The 23,124-nt window shown below is 49.1% G+C and overlaps 1 protein-coding gene across 3 annotated transcripts in view; it reads right to left on the bottom strand.

Annotated features, from left to right (window-relative positions):
- Window positions 1-1,419: 1,419 nt before the first annotated feature.
- The window catches only part of COL5A1 (collagen type V alpha 1 chain), a 132,427-nt gene continuing 110,722 nt past the window's right edge, over window positions 1,420-23,124 (bottom strand). Inside the window, exons 43-66 of one of the 3 annotated variants that reach the window (XM_014258008.2) lie at window positions 22,978-23,085; window positions 22,385-22,438; window positions 21,654-21,707; window positions 21,371-21,478; window positions 21,223-21,276; window positions 21,032-21,139; window positions 20,875-20,928; window positions 20,429-20,536; window positions 19,398-19,451; window positions 19,194-19,247; window positions 18,168-18,221; window positions 17,676-17,729; window positions 16,933-17,040; window positions 16,495-16,548; window positions 16,346-16,399; window positions 15,754-15,861; window positions 15,259-15,312; window positions 14,633-14,668; window positions 13,825-13,878; window positions 13,214-13,472; window positions 12,760-12,872; window positions 10,694-10,762; window positions 6,222-6,455; window positions 1,420-4,055 (exon numbers count right to left, since the gene is read on the bottom strand). In XM_014258008.2, the coding sequence (XP_014113483.2) occupies window positions 3,909-4,055; window positions 6,222-6,455; window positions 10,694-10,762; window positions 12,760-12,872; window positions 13,214-13,472; window positions 13,825-13,878; window positions 14,633-14,668; window positions 15,259-15,312; window positions 15,754-15,861; window positions 16,346-16,399; window positions 16,495-16,548; window positions 16,933-17,040; window positions 17,676-17,729; window positions 18,168-18,221; window positions 19,194-19,247; window positions 19,398-19,451; window positions 20,429-20,536; window positions 20,875-20,928; window positions 21,032-21,139; window positions 21,223-21,276; window positions 21,371-21,478; window positions 21,654-21,707; window positions 22,385-22,438; window positions 22,978-23,085 (2,154 nt within the window). In that variant the 3' untranslated portion in view covers window positions 1,420-3,908. The other 2 variants (XM_005529211.3, XM_088065622.1) reach the window with 2 other exon arrangements.

The following is a 23,124-nucleotide window of genomic DNA, read 5'->3' on the forward strand; positions in this document are numbered from 1 at the left end:
GATGAGCAAGGTCCAAGTGAGGTATTTCCAGCCGGGTTTAAGTAAATAAAGTTATTTTGCCCTCACTTCTCCCTGCAGCTGTGGTGCCTCCGCATTCCTGGGGTCCATCTGGATGAAGATTTGGCCATAATACCCCAAGATTTCCCAAAACTGCTCTTAGAAGTCAATGACAGACCCAATGACTAAAGATTGAATGATTTCAGGTCCAGGTTGGATGGGGTTTGCAGCTCCCTGGGCTGTGGAAGGTCCCTGCCCATGGAACTGGCCCAATCTGTGACTCTGGCCCCTTCTCTGGACACCTTTCAGCAAAGAGTGAAAATCTTCAAAGACCTGCAGCCAAAGAATGAAGGACACAAACTTTTGGGACACAGAGCTTGGCTTGGTCACCTCAGAGCCCCGTGCAGGGCTGAGCTTGCTGCACCTGACCCACCTGCAGTGCTCCAAACATCTCCTCCTGAGGGTCCAACATCTGCTGGAACTGCAGCACCAACCAGGGGCTGTTTGAAGAAGCCCCTGAGAACCAGAGTGACACGGATCCGGTGGCAGCCACTGGTGCAGGGAATTCCAGAGGATCCTGGAGTGAAACCTGCAGGAGAGGAGGAGGAGAGGATGAGCAAAGTGTCCCCCGTGGTGCTCCCCTCCACACAGCAGAGCCCTGGGGCCAAGAACGGGAATCCGGGGGTTGAGGAGCTCACCAAGAAGCTGGAAAAATGGGGATTTTTCCTGAATTTGTCTTGGGATGGGAAGATCAGGAAGAGAAAAACTCCTCTGGTGATGTTTCTGCTGCTGTGGAGAAGGTGAAGAGCTGGTGGCCACACAATCTTCTCCGTGTCCCAGCCACCAAAACCAGGTTGGATTTTTGCACTGGAATTTCTCACTGGGAAAGAAAAAAACCAAAAAAAACCAAAAAAAAAACAAAAAACAAACCCAAAGAAAAGATTCCAGGCATGGAATTTCTCCCCGTGATGGGTTTGGATTGTATTTTACAGTATTTCTTTACCTTTTAACCACTTCCACTGCTCCTCTGATGAACTTTCCAGGCTCCACAGGGCAGGGGGCTCCTGGGGAAATCCCGCTGCAATCAACTCCAACAAGAGATTCACATCACGGGGGTTTAGGTGGAAACAGTAAACTTGATTTATTGAAAAAAAAAAATCTATTACATTTATTCCTTTATTACACAGGTTTAAAATATTTTAAAATAGCTCTTATGGGCATTACACTTAAATTTTATGACATGTTTATTGGACTTTGAAGAAATGTACAATATGGCATTTGACACTATATTTTAAAAAGGGCCTTTATGTACTAAAAGTTGTTGTTTTTGTTTTTTTTTTTTTATAGGTTTTATTTTTCTTATCAACATTTGTTCAAGTCAATATATATTAAGGGGAGGAGGGAAATAAAATTACACAAAAAGAAGGTCTGCAAATACAAGTAGTAATTTTATTGCAATATACCGTAGCTAAGTGGTCTGGGGGGGATTGGAACAGTTTGGAGCTCAGTACAATTACAACACTGTGGAATTCAACACAGGAAATTTTTATTCTTTTTCTCTTTTTTTTTTTTTCTTCTTCTTCAAGCAGAGAAATCAAAGGAAAAAAAAAAAAAAAAAAAGCTCTCTTGATGAGAAAATTGAGAGCAGAATCCCATGACCTGGGCAGACACACAGGTGTGGACAAATATCAGGATATGGCTTTGCTGGGATGTGCAACCTTTCCCTCCCTTCCCGCTGTTGCCAAGGTGACTGGGAAGCTGAATTCCTTATTTATTATCCTAAATTCCTTTTCACTGCTCTGCTGCCGGAGTCTGCAGTTTTTAGGGTAGCACCTTTTGGGTTTTTTTGAATTCCCTTAAGTGGGAGAGAGCACAGGAGAAGAAGGGAGAGGGATGGACACGGCTCCTCCAGGACTCCAAAAGCACCGCTGGCACTGCCGCTCCTTCCAGCACGCCTTTGCCTCCCTTCCTCGGATGCTGCTGCTCTCAATTTGGGCAGGAGGGGAGAAAAGACATCATATATAGGCTTTTTTCACAGTAAATGTGATGTCTTTTCCTTCGTGGTGAAAAATCCCCCTTGAGCTGAGCGTTCCAGGCCAAAGAATAATAATTAAAAAAAATACAAAACCCACCTTGCAACAACTATTTTCCAGCTGAGAGACCTAAAGAAGGAAAACGGGCAAGGAGGAAAAATAAATGGTAAAAGAAGAGGGTGTCAGCACGTTGTGAGCCGTGGAAGGAATAAAAAAAAGTGAGAAGAGCAGGAAAATTGCAAATTCCCGGGATTGCTGGGCGGGCAGCACCCCCACGGCTTCAGGACACCCAACATAAATTAGCACCACAAACGTTCAGCCACTGAGGACAATCTGCTCTGCTTCCCACTGGGAAAAGACATGGATATCCTTGGGAAAACCAAATAATAACAACAACAATAATAATAATAATAATAAAAATAAAATAATAATAATTGTAAGAACATTTAATGCTTCTTACTACACGGGCCCATCCAAGGAAGGAGAGGAGCAGGATTTGGACAGAAGAGATAAGAAGGTGCCATGCATTTATCAGCAGCCAAAATCTGCCTGAAAGTGCCTAAAAATCCAAGTGGGAGATTGCCCAGTGGCAGGGTATCCCCAGTGTTGTGTTAAAGTTATCAGCACCACAGAGATATGTAAAAATAACTATAAAAAGCACCTTTTTTTTTTTTCTTCTTCATTTTTTTTTCCCCTGTTTTTTTTATTCTTGGTATTCAGAGAGGACAAATGGATTTCCCCTGCCACTGGAATCTGCCACTGGGAATGGATTCAGGTTTAATTCTTATTATTTTAAAGGAATGCTGAAATGGAAAAAAAAAAGGAAGAATGAATTTAAAATGCAGGTGTTAAGCAAGCGGATGAAAAGGCAGAGACTCAATGCAGATCCTGCTTTTAGATCAGGGAATTTGTAGGAAATTTGTTAAAAAGTGAATTTAATTTCCTCATTTTGAAAGGAATCATTGCAAAAGGCATCTGTGGCTCAGGGGGCTGGTTTCACCTCATCCTGGGGCTAATTCCAAGGCTCCAGATCCCAGTTTGGGGCAGGGAAGAGGCAGAAGTGGGGACAGGAGCTGCTGTCTTCATTCCCAGCTGGAAGCTTGGCTGGGATGGGGTGGCTTTAATACAGACAAGGTCACTTGCATGGTTTGAAGGCGGAAACATTCCAACATTTCAAATAAAATACGATACAAATATTTACTCACAAACATACAAAAATAGAAGCACCTTTAAGACACGGCAAAGAGATGCCCAGTGTGACCTTGAGTCAGCACTTTGGAAAATGTGGAATGAGGCAAACTCAGTGGAGGAAACATGGAAAATTCTGGAATTAGCCATGGCATCTCCTTGCTGGAGCTGATCCAAACAGAAGTGGAAGGCAACAAAACCCTTCCAAGAAGCTTCAGATCCAGGACTGCTGGGACTTCAACATCAAGCTGGACATGAGGAATTTCAAGTTTCTTCCTTTTTTTTTTTCCTTAGGAACAAACAAACGCTTCCTGGCAAGAAGGAGAAGAGGAGGAAGGAGGAGTTTGCTGGAGGTGGGCTCAGCTCGGTGGCCGCGGGGCAGCAGCGGTGGCAGCAGGGACAGGGCCAGGTCTCCGTGTGTGGCTGGTGGTCATGAGATTCCATATCCATCCTGGGAATGGCTGAGGGGGCACAGAGGGGCTGGGGCAAAACCAGGGACGCAACAAAATAGGTGGGGAGGGAAAAAAAAAAAATAATAACCCATCGCTGTCCAGTTTCAGACCGTGCACGTGACGAGGAATTCTTTTTTTTCTCCTTTTTTTTTTCTTTTTTCTCTTTTTTTGTTTTTAATTAAATGGCGCAATGAGGTTACGAGGTTGCTCATTTGGAGACTAGGTTCAGGTGGCTCTTTTAGCCCAGGAAGCAAGCTGGTCCCACCTCGAATCCAAATTTCTGTGCCGCTTCTCCGAAGTCATTGAACATGATGTCGACTATGGGGACCTGCTCCACTTTGGGCGTGTTGATTTCCAGGATGGTTTTCTGGTAGCCCTTCCTTGCCTGGAATGAGGGAAAGAGGAGCTCTGAGGATGTCTCCAAGCCAACACCAGCACATCTGAATAATCACTGGGATTAATTCACATCTGAATAACTCTGCTGGGAATACCGTGTTGATTTTTCACGGGAATTTTTGGACCCAAATCGGGGTCACCACCACCCAAACAAATTTATTTGTGCTTTTAACACATGTGCCCCAGATGACCGCTGCAAAACCCTTGAGAGATGCCCAGACCTTGGGGAAGAAGCAGATCATGACACTCTAACTCTGCTCCAGCACATTTCCAAGCTGGAATGGGAGCCTGGAAAAATTGTGGCTGTGGAAAGGTTGTTTCCTCTCCCCCAGGACATGCCTGGCTTGTTGAGCAAATGGGAGCGATTTAATTCGAATATATTAGTGAAAAGATCACATTTAAAGTTTGATGGAATTCACAAGGTGCTGCTGTCTTTTTATCATGCCTGGTGGCCACAGAGTTCTTTCCAAAATATAAATAATTATTAGAGAAGCAGAAGTGGCCCCCGAGGGCGTACAAAGCTGCACAAACAAGAGAATTTATGGAGCAGCTTTGGGCTCTACCTTTCCCTGTGATTTGTGTGGCTCAGAAGAACAGGCTGGAGCACAGCTATGAGAAAGGGCTGGAAGTTCAGGAAAAACAAATTATGGGAAGAACATCAGCCCTGGAGCTCCTTTGGATTCAGCAGCCTCCCCACTACAGCAGGACCTCTGTGGCAGCACCGTGCAGGGGAGCCCAACCCAGGGTAGGGCTCAATCCTGGCATCACTTAGGATGGAAAAGACTTTTGGGATGATTGAGGCCGACCATTAACCCAGCAGAGCCAAGCCCAGCAATTGGATGGGCTGTAGCACTCACTCCCAAAAAAGAAGCAAAAGCACCTCTAAACTCCTGGTGGAGTTCTCGAAGTTCCTAATGGCTTTTTTATGGGTCTAAGAGCCAGACTAAAATAATCTTTAATGTAGAGAATCTACTGTAAACCCCAAACTCCTTTAAGCAAATAGATAAATCTCAAATATCCTGCCCGCGCTTTGGGCAGCACCATCTGCCAGGGTAGCAGATTAATCCAATTTATCTGCACAAAAGGTAGAGGTTTTCAGGAGGCTGATGATCCACTTGAAAATGTGCAACACGTGATCCTCCAGCAGCTCTGAGATTCAGAAGGGGAAGGGACGAGAAGGCCCTTTTTCCCAAGGATGTTATGTCAGCAGGAAACATGAAAAACTTGAGGATAAACTTCTCCTGAGCGTTTCCAGAAAGGGGCTGGATGCCCTTTCCCTCTCCAGGAATGTGTTAAAAGTTCTAATCTGATTTTCCTCATTGCTCCATCAGTACAAAATCTGTTTGTGCCAGAACAGAAGCATTTCAATCTCAAATTACGTGAGGAGCTTTTTCTGTCAAACATCTCAATCTTTCTGTCCCGTGGGCTCCAAGTGCTGCAGTTCCAGAGGGTGGGAATTATGAATGTTTTTACACCAGCAAGCTGGGGCTCAAAATAAATGCAGGCAGCACCTGCTTTGCCAAATTTTTATCTCCTGAGGGCAGAATTTTCAGAGTTTAAACCCAAATCAAGTATCCAAGAGGAGTTAGAAGAAAAGGGAGGATGTGAGGCACCTTTGGAAATTGTGGCTCTGCTTGTGCACCCCATGAGCAGCACAGCCCAGAGCCTTCCTGGGGCTGCAAGAACTAAAAATTCCAACCAAACCCTGCCTGCTGTGCCTCCAAGAATTTCTGGAAGCAGTTAAAAAGATTCTTATCAAGCCCTGGAAATTTCCTGCTCAACTGGGTGCCATCTCTCTCCTCTCCCCGTGCGAGGAACCGGCTAAGAACGAAAACACAGGGGGGCTTTTGAAAGCAAGCAGCATTTTTAGGCAGATAAATTGGATTAATCAGATTAATTTGATTCCTGGAGGTGCTGCAGCTTCCCCTGACTTCGAGCAGGATCACGGATTCCCATGGAATCGTTTATTTCCAACGCAGGGAAGAGCAAGTTGATGTCTGCCATGTTAAAACCCTGAAGCACATTTGGGGGTGATCTGCTGTGGCCAAGATGGTGCTGGCCAAGCAGGGGAGGGGACAGAGGTGTCCCCAGGGTGTCCCCAAGGTGTCCCCAAGGTGTCCCCAAGGTGTCCCCAAGGCCAGGAGCACCCACGTACCGCGCAGCCGTCGAGGGCAGCCCGGATGTAGGGGTTGTTGTCGTAGGACATCTCCTCGTCGTTGGAGCCCAGGAAGCGGATGGCCTTGTCATAGCTGTTGGTGGTGGCATCGTGCCAGGCCACCGACTGGTAGCAGTTGTAGGTGATGTTCTGGCGGGCAGAGGCGCTCAGGAGACGCAGGAAGGTCATCTGCACCACCCCGATGGGGTTCCCGTCAGAGTCCACGTAGGAGAGCTGGGAGAGGTGGAGAAGGGACAACACTGGGCAGTGAGGGACAGGAAACACAGCTGGGGGCTCTGGGGGACACCAGTGCCACCAGTGTCACTGCTCCTGGTCTGGGGCTCTGGGGGACACCAGTGTCACTGCTTCTGGTCTGGGGGCTCTGAGGGACACCAGTGTCACTGCTTCTGGTCTGGGGGCTCTGAGGGACACCAGTGTCACTGCTCCTGGCCCGGGGCTCTGGGGGACACCAGTGTCACCACACACACTGCTCCTGCCACGCTGTGGCCATGGGGCTGCTCTGCTCACCCAGGAATTTTTCATTCTCCTGCTGGATGGGGTGAGGGTGTGAGCAAAAAAATTGAATCTAAAAGGAGGGCAGGAAAATAAAAGAGACCAAGCCCTGGTAGCAAGAGGGTGGAAATTTGGGGATGTGTCTCAAGTTTAAACCAATATTGAGTGTATTTCTCCAGATTTTGAAGAGGAGAGAAGGTGAATTTCTGTGAGGGCTCAGGGCTTTATTTTCCTGTCCTGTCTGACACAAATTTCTGACTGCTGGGGGTGTTTTGTTCTGCACACTCTGGGGTATTCCCCACTTGTTTTTCCTGGGCACCAGAGCCTGGGCTTTGAAGCGATCTTTGCACTCATCTGCAGCTATCCTGGCCCTGCTGGTGAGGACTGGGGGCTGCCCTGGTTGGAAAAGCTCTGCTCAGGGAAAGGAAAATGGATTTGCTGCCCTGTCGTGAACACAGATTGTGATTCCCAGTCTTGCACACTGGGGTTTGCTCCATTCTTCCCACCAGGCTCCTTTCTCTCCCTTGCAGGAGAATATATTCCTACAAAAAAGAAATTATTGAAAGCCAATCCCAGCACTTGGGGGATTCAGAACTTTGTGGGATTTTCACGGCCCACAGAATGAGTTTTTGCAGGTATGAACTGACTGGGCTTCAGGTGGCATCTCCAAACTACTGCCCTGGATGGGCTGTGGGTTTCTTTAGAAACAACCAGGAGAAAAAACACAGGCACCCAACCAGCGTGGATTTCCTCCAGGTACCACGAACCTTTGAGCCGTGGTGCAGGCTGCAAACAGTAGAAGAGATTTGTAACCACAATAAAACACTGAATTAAAAGAGAAAATCCAAATAAATCAAGATACCAACCGGTTTGTCAGGATGCTGCTGCACTGTCCTCCTGAGAGTTAAATGTGACTGACCAGGAGAGAGCCACGCATGCCAGGAGGAGCTACCAGAAAACCACCAGCACGTGGAAGGAAGGGGACAAAAAATGCCAAGAGCTTGTCACACAGCCAGTGTGGCAGTGCTGCTCTGCAGGACCTTCTCTTATTTGGTTTTATTTCAAACCAGTGCTTGCTTTGCAGCCTGGCTGCCTTTTAAGGGGTCTTTTGTTGTTCAGCCTGTGCAGATTTTGTGAAGCCCCGTCCCAGCTTTGCAACTGGAGCCACTTGGAGATGGTTTCATGCACAATGTTTGCTCAGTTTTGGAAAATCCAGTCCTTTCCTCTTTTCTCTGTGCTGGCAGGTGCTGGGAGGGACAACGGGATGGGATGGGATGGGATAGGATGGGATGGGATGCAGGCCTCATTAGAGCTGCTGGGAATTGTGTGCAACACACACAGAAGGGAAGCAGAGGAAACATCTGCAAGCCTCTTATCCCTCCAAACACAGCTCGGCTGCATCCTGAAGAAAGGTAAGGAATTGGCTCCAAGTGCTCTGTAGCACTGATGAATGATGGTGTGGGAGCATCAAACCCAGCTGGTTTGGTTGTATTTCATATTTACTGCATCCCTCTTACTCCAGGTGTCTCCAGAAGAAAGGCAGCATCTGCCCAGCTGTGCAATCCCAGGATTTATATGCAGCCCCTGGCAGCACTGGAAATCTTCCCCTCAGCTTTGGGGTTCCCCAAGGGTTCAGCCCCTCAAGACACCGGGACCTTCTCCATGGAGTAACAGGAGCAGAGTAGCACCCAGAGGGGAACTCAAACTCCTTTTGGTTCTGCCCATCCACACACAAATTTCAGCTGATTTTGGATCCACCAGGCAAATGTGGATTGGTTCCAAGTACTGACTGAGGCAAAGTCAGAGCTAATATTAAAATAAATAAAGAAATAAACCTTTTATGGTCTGTGTGTTGGACTGTTTTGTGGTTTGCTTAGGGAGGCCTTCCACATACTGGTGGCTTTTTTATTTTTCCAAATAGAAAAAAGCAGGACAGGTAAAAAAAAATAAATAAAAAAGAAGAAGCAAGAAAATGACAACACAAAAAGATGGAAAAAAGAGCTCCAAGTAGCACCAGAAATGTTTTTATCTAAAAAAGAATAAGCCCTAAGCTCTAGGCTGACAACTGAGCCTCTAACAGAGCTGGGAAAGAGAGAAGCAGGGGAGATGGAGAAGTGGAGGTATTTGGAACATTAACTGATGAAGTGCTCTGTAATTAAGCTATGAGTAGCTGCCTTCCAAGGAGCCACGAGGCTGAAGCCTTGGCTTTGCAGCCTGATTTGATGATGCAGAGAAGCCCCAGAAGCCGTGTCCTCCTCGAGGGCAGAATCAGAGCAAAACGTGTTTTAGTGGCGATGGAATGCGGCAAATGTGGGAAACAACGCAGGGGGTTGGGTTGTTTGCCCTTTAAGGTGGAAGTTGGGGCACTGCAGGAACCCCCTGCCCTGGGGAGGGGACGACTCAGTGGGACACAGCAGAACATCTCCTGCCCCTGGGCAGGTTGGTTTTATCCATGGAATATTTGCCTGTTCCCAAATCCTCCTGGTTTGGCTGAGCTCGTTATGTGCATCCCGCTAATTCCACAGGAATTGATGTACCAGGGGGACTTTTCTGTGGTTTAAGACACAAATCTGACATCCCTGCCCAGGCCTGGCTCTCTGCGGGACTGATCTCCCCACAATGTGGATGTCCTGTTACAAGACAAGAAACAGAGCTTTTCCTGGTTTATGCCTTGCTGACATCAAATGCTGTTTGACCTTAAACCAGCTCTTCCCTTGTGAAAAAAATCCTTAATTGTGACTCACTCAAATTCCTTTCCACTGGGCTTGGGCTGGAAATTTTCCTTTAAATAAATGACTTTGGTTCTCCCAAGCTCTGGGGTCAGCATGGGAGTCCCCAGTGTGGTTCATCTCCACGTGGGGAACAAAATCCATCCTCTGGGACAGAGCTGTCCTGGAGAGGCCGGAGATGTGCAGCTCCAGCCCCGGGGTGGCAGCACCTCGTCCTGCTCATGGCTCCAGCATCATTTCATGGAGCTCCCAGCTCTTGGGGTAAGGCTGCACTGCTGGGGGACAGCAACGAGGGGACAGCAACACGGGGACACCCAAAATAGGGTGAGACAGAAACAGCTCAGCCTGTGGGATGGAGCATTCCCTGTGGGATGCAGCACTCCCTGTGGGATGAGAGCATTCCCTGTGGGATGAGAGCATTCCCTGTGGGATGAGAGCATTCCCTGTGGGATGAGAGCATTCCCTGTGGGATGAGAGAATTCCCTGTGGGATGCAGCACTCCCTGTGGGATGAGAGCACTCCCTGTGGGATGAGAGCACTCCCTGTGGGATGAGAGCACTCCCTGTGGGATGAGAGCACTCCCTGTGGGATGCAGCACTCCCTGTGGGATGAGAGCACTCCCTGTGGGATTGCAGCACTCCCTGTGGGATTGCAGCACTCCCTGTGGGATTGCAGCACTCCCTGTGGGATGAGAGAATTCCCTGTGGGATTGCAGCACTCCCTGTGGGATTGCAGCACTCCCTGTGGGATGAGAGCACTCCCTGTGGGATGAGAGCACTCCCTGTGGGATTGCAGCACTCCCTGTGGGATGAGAGCACTCCCTGTGGGATGAGAGCACTCCCTGTGGGATGAGAGCACTCCCTGTGGGATGAGAGCACTCCCTGTGGGATGAGAGCACTCCCTGTGGGATGAGAGCACTCCCTGTGGGATTGCAGCACTCCCTGTGGGATGCAGCACTCCTGCAGGGCTCTATGAAGACAAACCTGCCCCAGGGTCCCCCAGGACACCCCCGTGTCCCATTCTAACCCCGGGCAAAGCTCAGTTCCCAAGGTCCCAGGGAGGCAGACTGGAAGAAAGCACCTGCAGTGAGTTTGGGGTCTCTCTCAGGATTCCACCTTAAACATTTCCATGTGCCTGGGAGGGGGGTTAGTCGGGCATGCAGAGGGCAGCAGTGTGGCCATACCAAAGCAGGTGACAAGCTCTGATCCAGGGCCAGGGTTAGCCACTTACCAAGGACCCCCGCTTGTATTGACTATACCATGTGGAAGGCTGTTCTTTGGGCCAACGAGCCATTTTACTCTGTAAAATATGACAGGGGGTTAAAGGAAACAGCAAGCACCAGGATGCATCTTACCAGTTTACCGCGCTTGAATTCACTGAACCACGAGCCTGGGTTTTCCTTGGGCCAGGAAGTAATTCTAGCCTAGTTTGTGGATGGCAAGGAGGGAAGAGAGAAAGAAAGAAAAAAAAAAATCAATCAAAATTAAAAAGGTTACTTTCATTCCAGAGTCTGCATGTCTTATTGAAACTGTCCAACTTGCTTTAAAATGTTTTGTTTTTTAAATCTTTATACATCAGTAATGAGAGCAGAAGGTGGCTCTGAAGCAGAGGAGATGGAGTGGTGCTGCTCTGGCAGCAGCCCCCTTTGCTAAGGGCTGTCTCTGCCTTCTAGGAACTTGGGATGCAATTCCAGCAGCGGCAGGAAAATTAAAAGGAAAGACAGAGAGGGAAAAAGGAAGCATGGCTGGGAAAAGGTGCATTGATCTTCATGTGGAGGGCAGCGCTGGTGCTGGAGAAGCCTGGTGCCTCTCTAATGCCAAATCCAGTGCTGTGGGGCTGGGAAAGGCAAAGGATGGATTAAGGAAAAGCCTCTGCCTGCCTGCCTGCTGTGTTTGAGGTGCTGGACACACAGGATGGAGCCCCAGGTACCCAGGGGTGACCTGGACAAGGAATCAGTCATCAGAGCGTCCTTAAGACAGCCCCAGCTCAGCAGCTGAAGCTTTTTTGAGTCAAAGCCCAAGGAAGGAGCGTGGCTGTTCCCTCAGCCTCCCACAATGCCCTCATTTGTGCTGGAAATCTCTCCAAAAACAACAGCCCAGCTCCAGGTGTGGGGATTGTCCTCCCCTTTGCAGGAGGTGATCTGCAGAGCAAATCTCAGTGTTTGTGCTGGGGGAGGGATGAGCTGAGAGGAGCCAGGGCTGAAACTCTGCTGTGGCTCATCACAAACCCACTCAGACACTGCCCAGGCCTGGGGTGGTGGCTGTCTGCATCCCTCTGGATGGGAGAAGCTTTTTCCTGTGGATCCCAGCATGGAATTTTTATCTGAGGAGTGCTGCAGCTCCACAGAGCCCCTCACTGAACCAGCACAGCAGGAGCTCAAGCCCCTGCAAGATCATGGCCAGACTCTGCTTTTTGAGCTGTCAAATTTTGAGGAAAAACACAGCACACTGATGCTAAGGAAGAGGAAATCCATCTCCTCTTTAAACAGCCCCAAGAAAAACTCAGGGAGGATTTATGTCGCGTGTGATTTGTCCTGTGCTGACACACATTTCTGGTGGATGAAATGCAGCAGGAGAACAGCTCAGCTTTGTCACAGCTGGAGCACAACTGTGACACTGGCACAGCTCCCCCAGGCTGAATTGTTGTGTTTCTGCTTGGCCAGTGCCACAGCTGGTCCCCGGGCAGCGGGAAGAGCAGCTCTGGAAAATAGAGTGCAGGGATACAGGACAAAAATGATGGGTATGGCTGAGCTAAGAGCATCATTACACAAATAACTTCATCAACCTTGTGCAGCAGTGCCAGGGAGAGCTCTGAGCCTGCCTGCAATCATTTAGGATCATTTACCCACAAGGAACAGCAGGAAAAATGACAGGAGGTAAACATTTATCTGCTGTGCCTGGAGACACAGGGAAGGGAGGGCAATCAGTGGTGCTTGGGCATGCAGGCAGTGGAGCAGGGCTGTGGGAAGGAAGGAGTTAAACAGAGCTCCCAATTCCTGCACCAACACACACCCCTGCCTTGGACAGCAAAGTTAAAAAAATGAAGGTTTTAGCTTTTATTGTGCCTGGGAAATCATCAGAGGTTTGTCCCAAATCACAGTTTAAGTCCGATTTTCTCTTTGTCAACATATTCCATAGTATTTTAGAAGGTAATGTTGTGCAACAAAAGAACATGCTGGATCTTTGATATTCCTTGCTGCTGCTCAATCCTCCTGAAATTTGCTGTCTATGAATATTCATATCAGGAAACCATCTATCACCAGGACAGAGGGGAAAGCAAAGGTGCTGTGGACTTACTCCTTCAGATTTCTTGTCAGGGAAGATGCAGGTCTCTCCACCAGCTGTGAAATTACAGTAAACTTTGAAAGAGTCCCTGGAGCACCCTTGGTTGGGATCAACCCAGTATTCACCTGGATGAGGGAAGGGAAGAAAGGATCAGGTCAGAGGGCACTTCAGCAACCTCCTACCCTGGGATGTTTCACCTCTCATGGGTTATTATTTATATGTAGTTTTTGAAAAGTGGTCATGTTCTGGTGCCAGCTGAAGACTTTTCAGCCCATATCCCCATTTTTAGATCAGACCATTTCAGCTGGAAGGGCTTTCCAATGATATCCATCCCAGCTCTACATATTCCTTCTCCACCACCCACATCCCCCATGGACTCCCCAAATCCCTCCTCTTCCAGCCCTCACTTCTGTGTGGAGCTGGAAAACCCCAGAGTTCCCTCCACTGCCTCTATCCCGGGACACACCATCTGGGAAATCAGGGTGGCAGAGCTGCAGGTCCTTGCAGGTGCGTGCTGGGTTGTGCTGGGTGCCCAAGGGATGCTTCATCTGCTCGATTTCCAGTTTCAAGGAATTCAGGGAGCCGAAGATCTCCTCCATGCCGTCGGCATAGTCCATGTAGTTGTCGGCGTTGCCGTCGTCCAGCAGCTGGCTGGCATCAATGTTCCTCCTGGTCCTCTTGGCAGCCTGGATGGGCAGGGGCTGGATGACTTCTCCAGGAGGACCCTGATTTTTGGGGGAAAAAAAAAGACACAACTTCTCATTCCACTGGGAAAAGGACACGAGAGATGGACAAAGCAGCAACATCGCCAAATACACACTGGACGTGGAAAACACCCATGGATGGTGCTGGTAAAACCTCTGGATTCAACATCTTCCACCTCCTTGTCCTCTTCCACCTTCCCACTAATAACTCCTCCCTTCCCACCCTGCTTTCTCCCCCAGTGTCTCCAGAAGATTCCAACCCTTTGCTAGGATTGGCAAGGAATCTTTGTCCAGAGATTTTTCTGCTCCCCAAATTCCAGCACCCATGAAGTCTGAACCTCATTTCATGCTTCACCTTATGGCTTCTACTTACAGGAGGCCCTGGGGGCCCAGGAAGACCTGATTCACCCTTTGGACCTGTGGGACCCTGAATGGAAAAACAAGGAAAAATCAGGAGTCACTCAGGAGAATTCACCTGGTATTTTTATCACATCATTTTAACAGTGCCTGAAACTTCATTTTTGTCCCTTCAGGCACACAAGAGGAGTCTCCCTGGACCCACATCCCAAGAAAATGGTATTTTTTGGTTATTTTTGGTGTTTAGGTAAAAGAAAAGATCAAACACCTGGAGTTCCAGTCAGATTTTTCTTATGCTTCCTACGGAATGCATAAAATGCATAAAATCTTTAACTCTCCGAACCAATCCAACAGTTTTGCAAGTCAAATAAAATCTTCAAATTAATAAAACATTGAATTCTGGATGGCGAGAAGACACTAAGAAGTTGCCCAAAAAGAGGAATTTTTAGCTGCTTGCACAGTGGGTCTGCACCACAAAGTTCCAGAGTTTCATTTCTCACAGAGTTCTTCACTTTCCAGCTTCCCACCTCCCGCTTTTCATGGAGTATTTTTAATCCCCTGCACTCTCCAGCAGCAGCTTTTCTCCTCAGGACTAATCTCTGGATTGCTCCTTGTGATCTCTGCTGCTCTGCTCTTCAGGAAAGTGCAGTTGTGGCACAGAAACCTTCCCCAGTTACCATTCTTGGGCTTAAGCAGCCTGGAACAGCCGAGTTTGATCAGTCCTGGCTGCTAATTGCAGTAATTTTACTGATGAGGGGAGTCCCAGTGTGTCCCACACTCAATAAAACCCCTCAGCCTCTTCCTTGAGCTGTGTCCATACTCACTGATGAGCCTTTAGCACCTTTGGGACCAGGTGGACCCTGAGGAGAGACAAATACAGAAAGGAGTCAGTTCATTTCCACGCAGAGAATTCAGAAAGGAAATTAAAAAAAAAAATTACTCCTTTTATATTTCCATTTTCCCCATCCACTTGAGCTGGGTGTTGCTTTTATTTGCCAACTGACAAAAAAGCTTTTGTGGCAGAGCTCCACACTCCTCCAGTGGGGACTGGGAAAACAGCTGGGTGATTCCTGGAATGTGGGGCTGATCCCAGCTCTGTGCTCAGGACACTCAGCTGGGCACCCCAGGGTGCAGCACGAGGCCTTTGGGCATCCAAAAAAGTGATAAAAATCAGCAAAAAGGGCAAGAAATCCCCATGGGATTGTGGCTATTCCAAAAGAAGGGGGCAGAGAAACAGGGTGGGACAATTTCCCGGCGCCTATCTCCCACATCACTTCCAGAGCTCCTGGCACTCATCCAAGTGTTTTTAAAGGGCTCAGCTGAAAAAACCAATTGTGACCAACACCCTCCTACAGTCAGGGCCGTGCTGGGCATTTCTGAGAGCACCAAAGTGGCTCCTGAGGGCCTGTGCAGCTCCCAAGGAATTCCAAGGCCATTGATTGTCACCTACCGGTAATCCTGGGGGCCCTGGAGGTCCGATGGGTCCAGAAGGACCTGTGATACCCTAAAAAACAACAGCAAAATAATACTGGTTTACAGTTCTGACCTAAAATTGCACATCCAACCCCTGCTCACAGGTGACCACCCAGTTTTGGAGGATCCCAGTCCAATCTGGAGCTTTTCCTGGTGTTTAGAGCATGGAAAAGGAAGCTCCTATCTCATTTAGGCTCACACTTTTTAAGAACCAGCCCTTTAGATGAATATTTAATGGCACCATCCCTTCAAGTCTATTCAACTCTTTCATACGACCCTTGAGAATCTGCTTCCCACTAAAATGGGTCATTTTGGAGCAGATCCATATTTCACACATTGAATAAACCACATTAATATCCCTCAAAAAATGCCAAGGATCTCCTGCCAGGGTTGCCCATCTCTGCTGTGCTGCACCTCCTCGAGGGTGCAATACTCCCTTGCACTTTCCATGAAGGTTTTATGGAATATTTACCTGCTCTCCTTTGGGTCCTGCTGAGCCCTGGGGGCCTGGGAGACCTCTGTCACCCTTTTCTCCCTGCTCTCCTGGAGGTCCAATAAGACCAATTAAACCTGGGTGACCCTGGGGGAAAATGGCAGATGTTAATTAGGATTTCTGACTGGAGACAGCAGAGACATTTCTAGACCCAATCCCAAATATCTGAGCGAGCTGAGAGGAGTTTGTAGCAATCCCTGACACGTGGAAGTAGCAGAGTGGAGCAAAATAGGAGATTTTTATAGCAGAAAATGCTACAAATATCAAAAGAACCTCTGCACTGGAGCAGCTGCTTATTCCCTGGGGTTATATAAATACATACATGTGCCAGAAATGTTTGTAGAGTGCAGAATCACCCCAGAAATGGGCCAGGGCTCTGCACCTCCACACTCACCCACAGCTCAGCTCCTGGGGGCACACTCAGAGTGCTCCAGCTCTCCTCTAAAGCTGTCACTGGGGCTGGTGACACTCCCCAGCCTCGTCCTGCCAGCTACAGGACCCCCCTGCAGTGCCATTTGTGTCCCCACACCCCAGCAGGGATCAGGCAATGGGATCCTGTGTGGATTCTCACCTTCTCCCCTTTAGGACCAGAGTCTCCTTTCAGACCAGGCAAGCCCGGAGGGCCCTTTGGGACACGGGGAAAACAAAAGAGGGAATGAATTCATGTCACACTCATTCATCCAGTTCAAAAACTCTTGGAATTGGATGCTCTGGACGTACCATTGGGCCTGGAGGACCATCTGGGCCAGGGGATCCTGGGAGACCTTGTTCACCCTGTAAAAAAGTGCAATTCCCTCATTCCCAGTGACAGCAGTGCTCCCAGCTGGGAATATTCTGATTATTCACCTGTGCCAGGGAACGTTTGTCCTGGCTTTTCACAGATGGCAAAAGCAAAAGGATTTATGTTCCTTCCATGCTCAAATCTCTGCTGGAAAAGGGACTTTGTAGGTCAAGGAAAATCACTCCTGCAGAGCGGCTGAAGACCCAAGACTCAAATGACACATGTGGGAGATGATATTCACCATCCCATTATCCCCATGAAATATGCTTTATCTGCTGTCAGGCATTCCAGCATGGACAGAACACTGGGAAGAGGCATCTCCCAAGCAGGTGGGATACAGGAACAAACCTGAGCTTTCTCCAAGTGGGAATACTCACAACTGGACCAGGAATCCCACGAAGGCCATCGGGGCCAGGCTTCCCTGGAGCACCTTGGGGACCAATGGGCCCAGTCTTCCCAGGAGGTCCTTCCAAACCAGCTTCCCCCTGGATGGGGAGGCAGGGTGTTGAATTTGTGTTGGGACATCAGCTGGTTTTGTGAGATGGTGCCAGGAGGGCACGGAGTGGATGCAGATCCATGCAAAGCACATGAAACTTTCTGCTCTTTGAGTTTCCTGCTGCTCCCTCCAGCTCAGGCACTCTCCAAACTCCTTCAGTTTCCAGCCTTGCCTGAGTTCCAGCAGGAGCTGTTCTTTGGCTCTGGGACACCCATCCATGAATCCTCCCTCCCCTGTGCTGCCACAACGGGATCTGTAATTTCCAATCCCATCTCCATTTCCCCAGCACTCCCACCCAAACAATCCCAGCCCATTAATGCCGTGTTCGCCCTGGGAAAGGACACGGGGCTGTGCACACCCCATTATTTACAACACATTAAATTGCCAAATATAGCACTTGGATGTTTCAAACGAAAGAAAACATTCCCATGACCTTACCAAGCCCTAATTATCTCCACAGAGCTTGTTAAGGGCTGAAACATAAGCTCAGATTTGAGGCCAGTGGCCCCAAATTCAGGCTAATTTGCTGTAACACGCAGCAAAATCAACTCCCTGCTTTGGCAGAGGGAGCTCCTCTTGGAGTATCAAGGACACAGCACAAATGGAATCCCATTCAGCTCTTACCTTGGCTCCTTTCTCTCCTTGCCTTCCTTCAGGACCAGCTGGACCAGGAGGGCCCTAAAGAAAGCCCAGAATAGATGGGAAACACAATCAGATCCTGCTGATCTGCAACGGTCCAGTGGAATTAGCAAAATGATGCTCCGGCCCGAGGGAAGGAGACAAAATGGAGACAAATATCCCTGAAAAGCTTTTTAAATTATCTCCTTGCTAAATGAATCCCTGGGTTCTGCCACAAGGCAGGAAGAACAGAGTACCTCATCCTTGGATTTTCTTTGGGCTGTTAATACCCTTAAAAAAAAAAATCCATGGGATTTGCCTGGCAGCTTCCCATCAATTTCCAACGGCTGTGGATGGCGCATCATTTTATTTTTTTTTTAATTATCACATATTTTACATGGTATTTACACAACATTTATTGTAGACTTAGTAACAACATGAGTTTTAAAAAATTAATAGAAATGCATTTGGGAAAATGTCCCTAAACAACCAACTCACCCTTTTTCCAGGGGGTCCGGAGGGGCCTGGCTCTCCTGTGGGCCCAGGGGAGCCCTGCAGGGAGAGAGGGGAGGGGAACAAGCTGTGAGTGCCCCATGGGATGTGGGAAAGAGCAGCCAGAGCTCAGCCAGGTTGTGCCGAGCCTGGGTGTGGGAGGTCAGAACTCCCAGCCAGCACCTCCTCAGGTGCAGGTGGGATCCTGGTTTAACCCTTCCCACCATGGAATGCCAGAAGGCTGGGAAAAAGGTACAATCAAAGGCTTGGATACTGTTTTTACAGGAGACAGTTTATACTTTCAGGATGTAGAGCTAAGACTGGATGGATGGATGGATGGATGATGGCTGGATGGATGATGGATGGATGGATGGATGATGGATGGATGATGGATGGATGGATAATGGATGGATGGATGGATGGATGATGGATGGATGGATGATGGATGGATGGATGATGGATGGATGGATGATGGATGGATGATGGATGGATGGATGGATGATGGATGGATGATGGATGGATGGATGATGGATGGATGATGGATGATGGATGGATGGATGATGGATGGATGGATGGATGATGGATGGATGGATGGATGGATGGATGATGGATGGATGATGGATGGATGATGGATGATGGATGGATGGATGATAGATGGATGGATGGATGATGGGTGGATGGATGGATGGATGATGGATGGATGATGGATGGATGGATGGATGATGGATGATGGATGAGGGATGGATGGATGATGGATGATGGATGATGGATGGATGGATGGATGATGGATGATGGATGGATGATGGATGATGGATGGATGGATGATGGATGGATGGATGGATAAGGGATGGATGGATGGACCATGGATGGACCATGGATGGACCATGGATGGATGACACAGCAGAGAATGAGATTTTCAGTACACAATTCCCAGTGGGAAATTCTGGTGGGAATGAGAGGCTCAGTGTCCCTGGAGCTGATACAGAGCCATGGGCACTGTGGGGAACAGCTCTCCTCTCTCCAGGTACTCACAGTCTGTCCAGGTTCACCATCATCACCTTTGTCACCGGGGGGACCATCTTGACCCTAAAGAGGGAGGGAAAAAGAAACAAGGAGGTTTTTTTAGGGTGTGAATGGAGCTGAGCAGAGGAAATGCCAGGGGAGCTGCTGGGAATGAGCAGCACAGTTGAGTTTCACCACACCAGGAGGAGAAAGCTCAGTGAGACCAACACTTACAGCTGGGCCAGGCTCTCCAGGAGGACCAGGGTCACCAGGGAAACCAACTGGACCCTGCAAAGAGAGAAGAATATTCCCAAGTCAGAGACGTTGCACCTGGAGAGCTCCAGTGACATGGGGAGCACCCAATGGAGTAAAACCCCAATCTCTGCAATCACGACCCATCTCAGCAGCTGCAGTGATTTCACCCTGTCCCAGCCAGTCCAGAGCTGCATCCTGACTACCAGAGCTCCAAAGGCAACACAGGGGCTTCCATCCCAGTTTTTCAGAAATCCTTTGGCTGGGTGACAGCAGAATCCTCCCAACTTTGGCAACGTGCAGATTGGAAGGTTTTGCTTCTGCAAATGTGTGACATTTTGCACAGGAGGAGCCTCTCAGAGCATTTATTGACTGAAACACTTCACCATTCTTCCCCATACAATGTCTGTCGGGTGCTTCACATGACTCCAGGAGCAGCCTGCTTCCCATCACAGATATCCCAAATCCCATCTGTTAGGAGGGATGACTAAACTCCCCTGCCTCCTCTGCTTCTTTGTGCCATCCTGCCTTATCTCATCAGAACTTTCAAGCATCAGAGAAGCCTGTAAGATAAACCCTGTACCATTGTCCCCTGGTAAAATCAGCAGAGCTCCACTGGCTTCACCAGAGCTGTGGAAATTAGCAGCAGCAGGGAGCTGGATGTGCAGGTAGTTCCCAAATCCAATAAATCTCCTTGATCCTATTTTGGAAGTTCTGCTCTGGTGCAGCAGACCTTGGAAAGCTAAAAACACAAAGTGATCCTACTGCAGCTCCTCTCCGTGGGGTGAGATTCCTGATAGCCTGCAAAAAGCAGTGATGATTCCAGTATTTCTGGGAAATATGGGGTCTTTCCCTCATCAGGACCCTAAAGAAAGGGGCTGAGATCATGGATCAGCAGAGGAACAATTCCATGGTTAGGAAACAATTTTAAATTTCCACAGATATCTCTGGGAACATCTTTTCATGCAGAAATCTCTGCTGGCAAGGCAAGGCAAGACTGAGGGGGTACTTACAGGGCTGCCTTTGGGGCCATCATCACCTGGAGGGCCTTTGGGGCCAGGTGGACCAGCAGCACCAGAGGGACCTGCTTCCCCCTTTTCACCTCTTTCACCTTTAGGACCCTTTAAAGAAAAAAACCAAAACTTTTATTATCCAGGAGAAAAAATCCCCTACTGATCTCTAATTATCCTTTAATCAGTTCTGAGCAAGAAGCTCTATTTGTGTCTCCAAACACAAGGACATGATTTAACAGTCCCTTCCCACAAGGACTGAGTGGTGTTCATGGTGTTCAGTCGTGGGTAGCCCAGATTTGGTGACTAAACGTGATCCTATAAATACCCAGGAACGTGGCAATGTGTCATCAATACCCAAATCCAGGACAGGCCTGGTTCAGTCCCTGCTGTCCCATCCACATCCACACTTCTCCAGCACATCCATGCCTCTCCCAGGGTGCACTTACCGGCAGGCCAACCTCTCCAGGGAGACCAGGCTCACCAGATTCCCCAGGTTCACCCTGCACAGGGAAAAAGAGGATGGAAATATTCACATTTCTGCAGGGGGATGAGCTTTCTGCTGGCACAGCAAGCTCCTGCCTCAGGCTCGTCTGGGTGCTTTACCTTCTCTCCTACTGCACCAGGATTTCCTATTCCTCCAGGAGGACCCTGTGGACCATCTGCTCCTGGTGGCCCAGATGGACCTCTGGGTCCTGGTGGGCCTGGTGGACCCTGAGAGAAAAGGAGGACCAAATTTCAGATGTGTTTCTCAGAGCATTGCCAGTGAGGAAAAAAGAAATATGGAAGACCCTTACCATCTGCCCAACGTCACCCGTTTCTCCCTTCTCCCCAGGTGGTCCAGGCAGGCCCTGTGGAGGTGCAGAGGATGAATTTTAGCTGTGAACATCTCAGGTGAGCCCCAGCTCTCACCACCCTAAACCCTCCCTGGATGCTGCAAATCACCTGCAAGCCCACGGGGCCGGGGGGACCGGGGAAACCTCGGGGTCCTTCGTCACCTTTCTGCCCAAAGAGGCCTTGCTGTCCTCGGGGCCCGGGCTCTCCATCAGCTCCCTACAAGGAAAGGCTCTGATCAGCCCAGGACACACGTGGGGCCACAAAAACCCCATCCCACCACCCCCTGCTCCTGTTGGCAGCAGCAGTGCCAGGCAGGAATCATTCCAGTGATTCCCAGGAAGCTTTTTGGGGAAAAAAAAGGGGACTTCTGCTAATAAGGAGCAATACTCACAGCTGGGCCAGGCTGACCAATTGGACCCTGAGGACCGGTGGGGCCTGGGGGACCCTGTCACACAAAATGAAATGTCAGTGTTAGGAGCAGAGTGACAAATTCACCTGGAAAAAGGTGAATTCCTTCAACACAATCTCCATTAAAACTGCATTAATTCCCAAAAGAGAGATGGAGAACAGGGTCAGGTCTCCCTGGACACCCCAGCACTCCTCAGCCCTGGTGCCAGTGGAGAGCAGACACATCCAAACACATTTTTGCTGCAGCGAAGCAATGTCAGCACTCAGCCCTAACTCCTGGGTAACTCATGTTCCTCAGGCTCTGGGCAGCACATACAGGGTGTGGAACTGGAATTACCACAGAATTACAGGATGGTTTGGGTTGGAAGAGACCTTTAAAAATCTCCTGGTCCACCCGTCTGTCAAAAGCAGAGACATCTTCAACTAAATCAGAAAGGGAACTTCAGCCAAAGACTCAACTTTGATGGCAGCACTGCCCATATTTCACAGATATTTCCATGCTAAGTGGGTGATGTGGAAATATCTCAGTGTTCCTGGGAGCTGGAGGCTCCCACTTGAGGCTCTCACTCTTTTTTTACATCATGTGGGTATTTGATGAAGCAGAGAAGATGAATCAACATTAGAAAATGATGTAAATTTAATTTCTATTTCCAGCAAGTCACACAACGAACCACAGTCAAGAGAAGCAGCTACAGCAGAGTCCCCTCCACTCACCTGCTCACCCTTGTCACCTTTGCTGCCCTTCTGCCCAGGCTCCCCGATCTCACCCTGCCAGGAACAAAGGGACAACATTAATCCCCCACCACTCAACGTCCCAACATCCCAGCCACAGCCCTGTGTGTCTGCATCCTCACCACAAATCCCACAGAGACACACCACAGTGGGCTGAATCATTCCAGAGATTTGGCCACCCCAGGTGCAACCAAACCCTTTTCCATCCCTCAATCCCTCGGCTGCCACGCGATGCAAGAAGCTGAACCTTGCAGAGCCTGTGAGCAGCCACGAGGGATTTATCCCAGCTGATGTTTCCTGGGAATTCTCCACTCCAGAGGGGCTTAATGACAGAGGGGGCAAAGGGAATAAATTTGGAGAGGCTGGGCATCTGTGGGCAGGCACCTGCTACAGGTTTGGGGGAGGCAAACTGGATTTCAGGGAATTTTGTGGGAATGTGTGAATCATCCCATGGGACTGCGAGTTCCATAAAAATCCTCCAGCAGCACATCCCACCCAACTGTGGGATGCACCACGGTGGAAACGTTGCCCAGTTCCTTGCCAGAGTGACCCCACGCAGCAGGAGCTGTCCCCACCTTGTCTCCATCCTCTCCAGGAGGTCCAACAGGACCTGCTGGGCCCGGCAGTCCCACGGGGCCCTGGATGCCATCCCGGCCAGCCGGTCCTTGGGGACCCTTCTCCCCCTGGAAGCAGAAAAACAGGCAGGTCACACCCAGAGCTCT

Source organism: Pseudopodoces humilis, chromosome 22 (assembly GCF_049639895.1).
Source record: "Pseudopodoces humilis isolate 2021_Gansu_Grassland_sample_001 chromosome 22, ASM4963989v1, whole genome shotgun sequence".
In the NCBI taxonomy this organism is placed as follows: Eukaryota; Metazoa; Chordata; class Aves; order Passeriformes; family Paridae; genus Pseudopodoces; species Pseudopodoces humilis.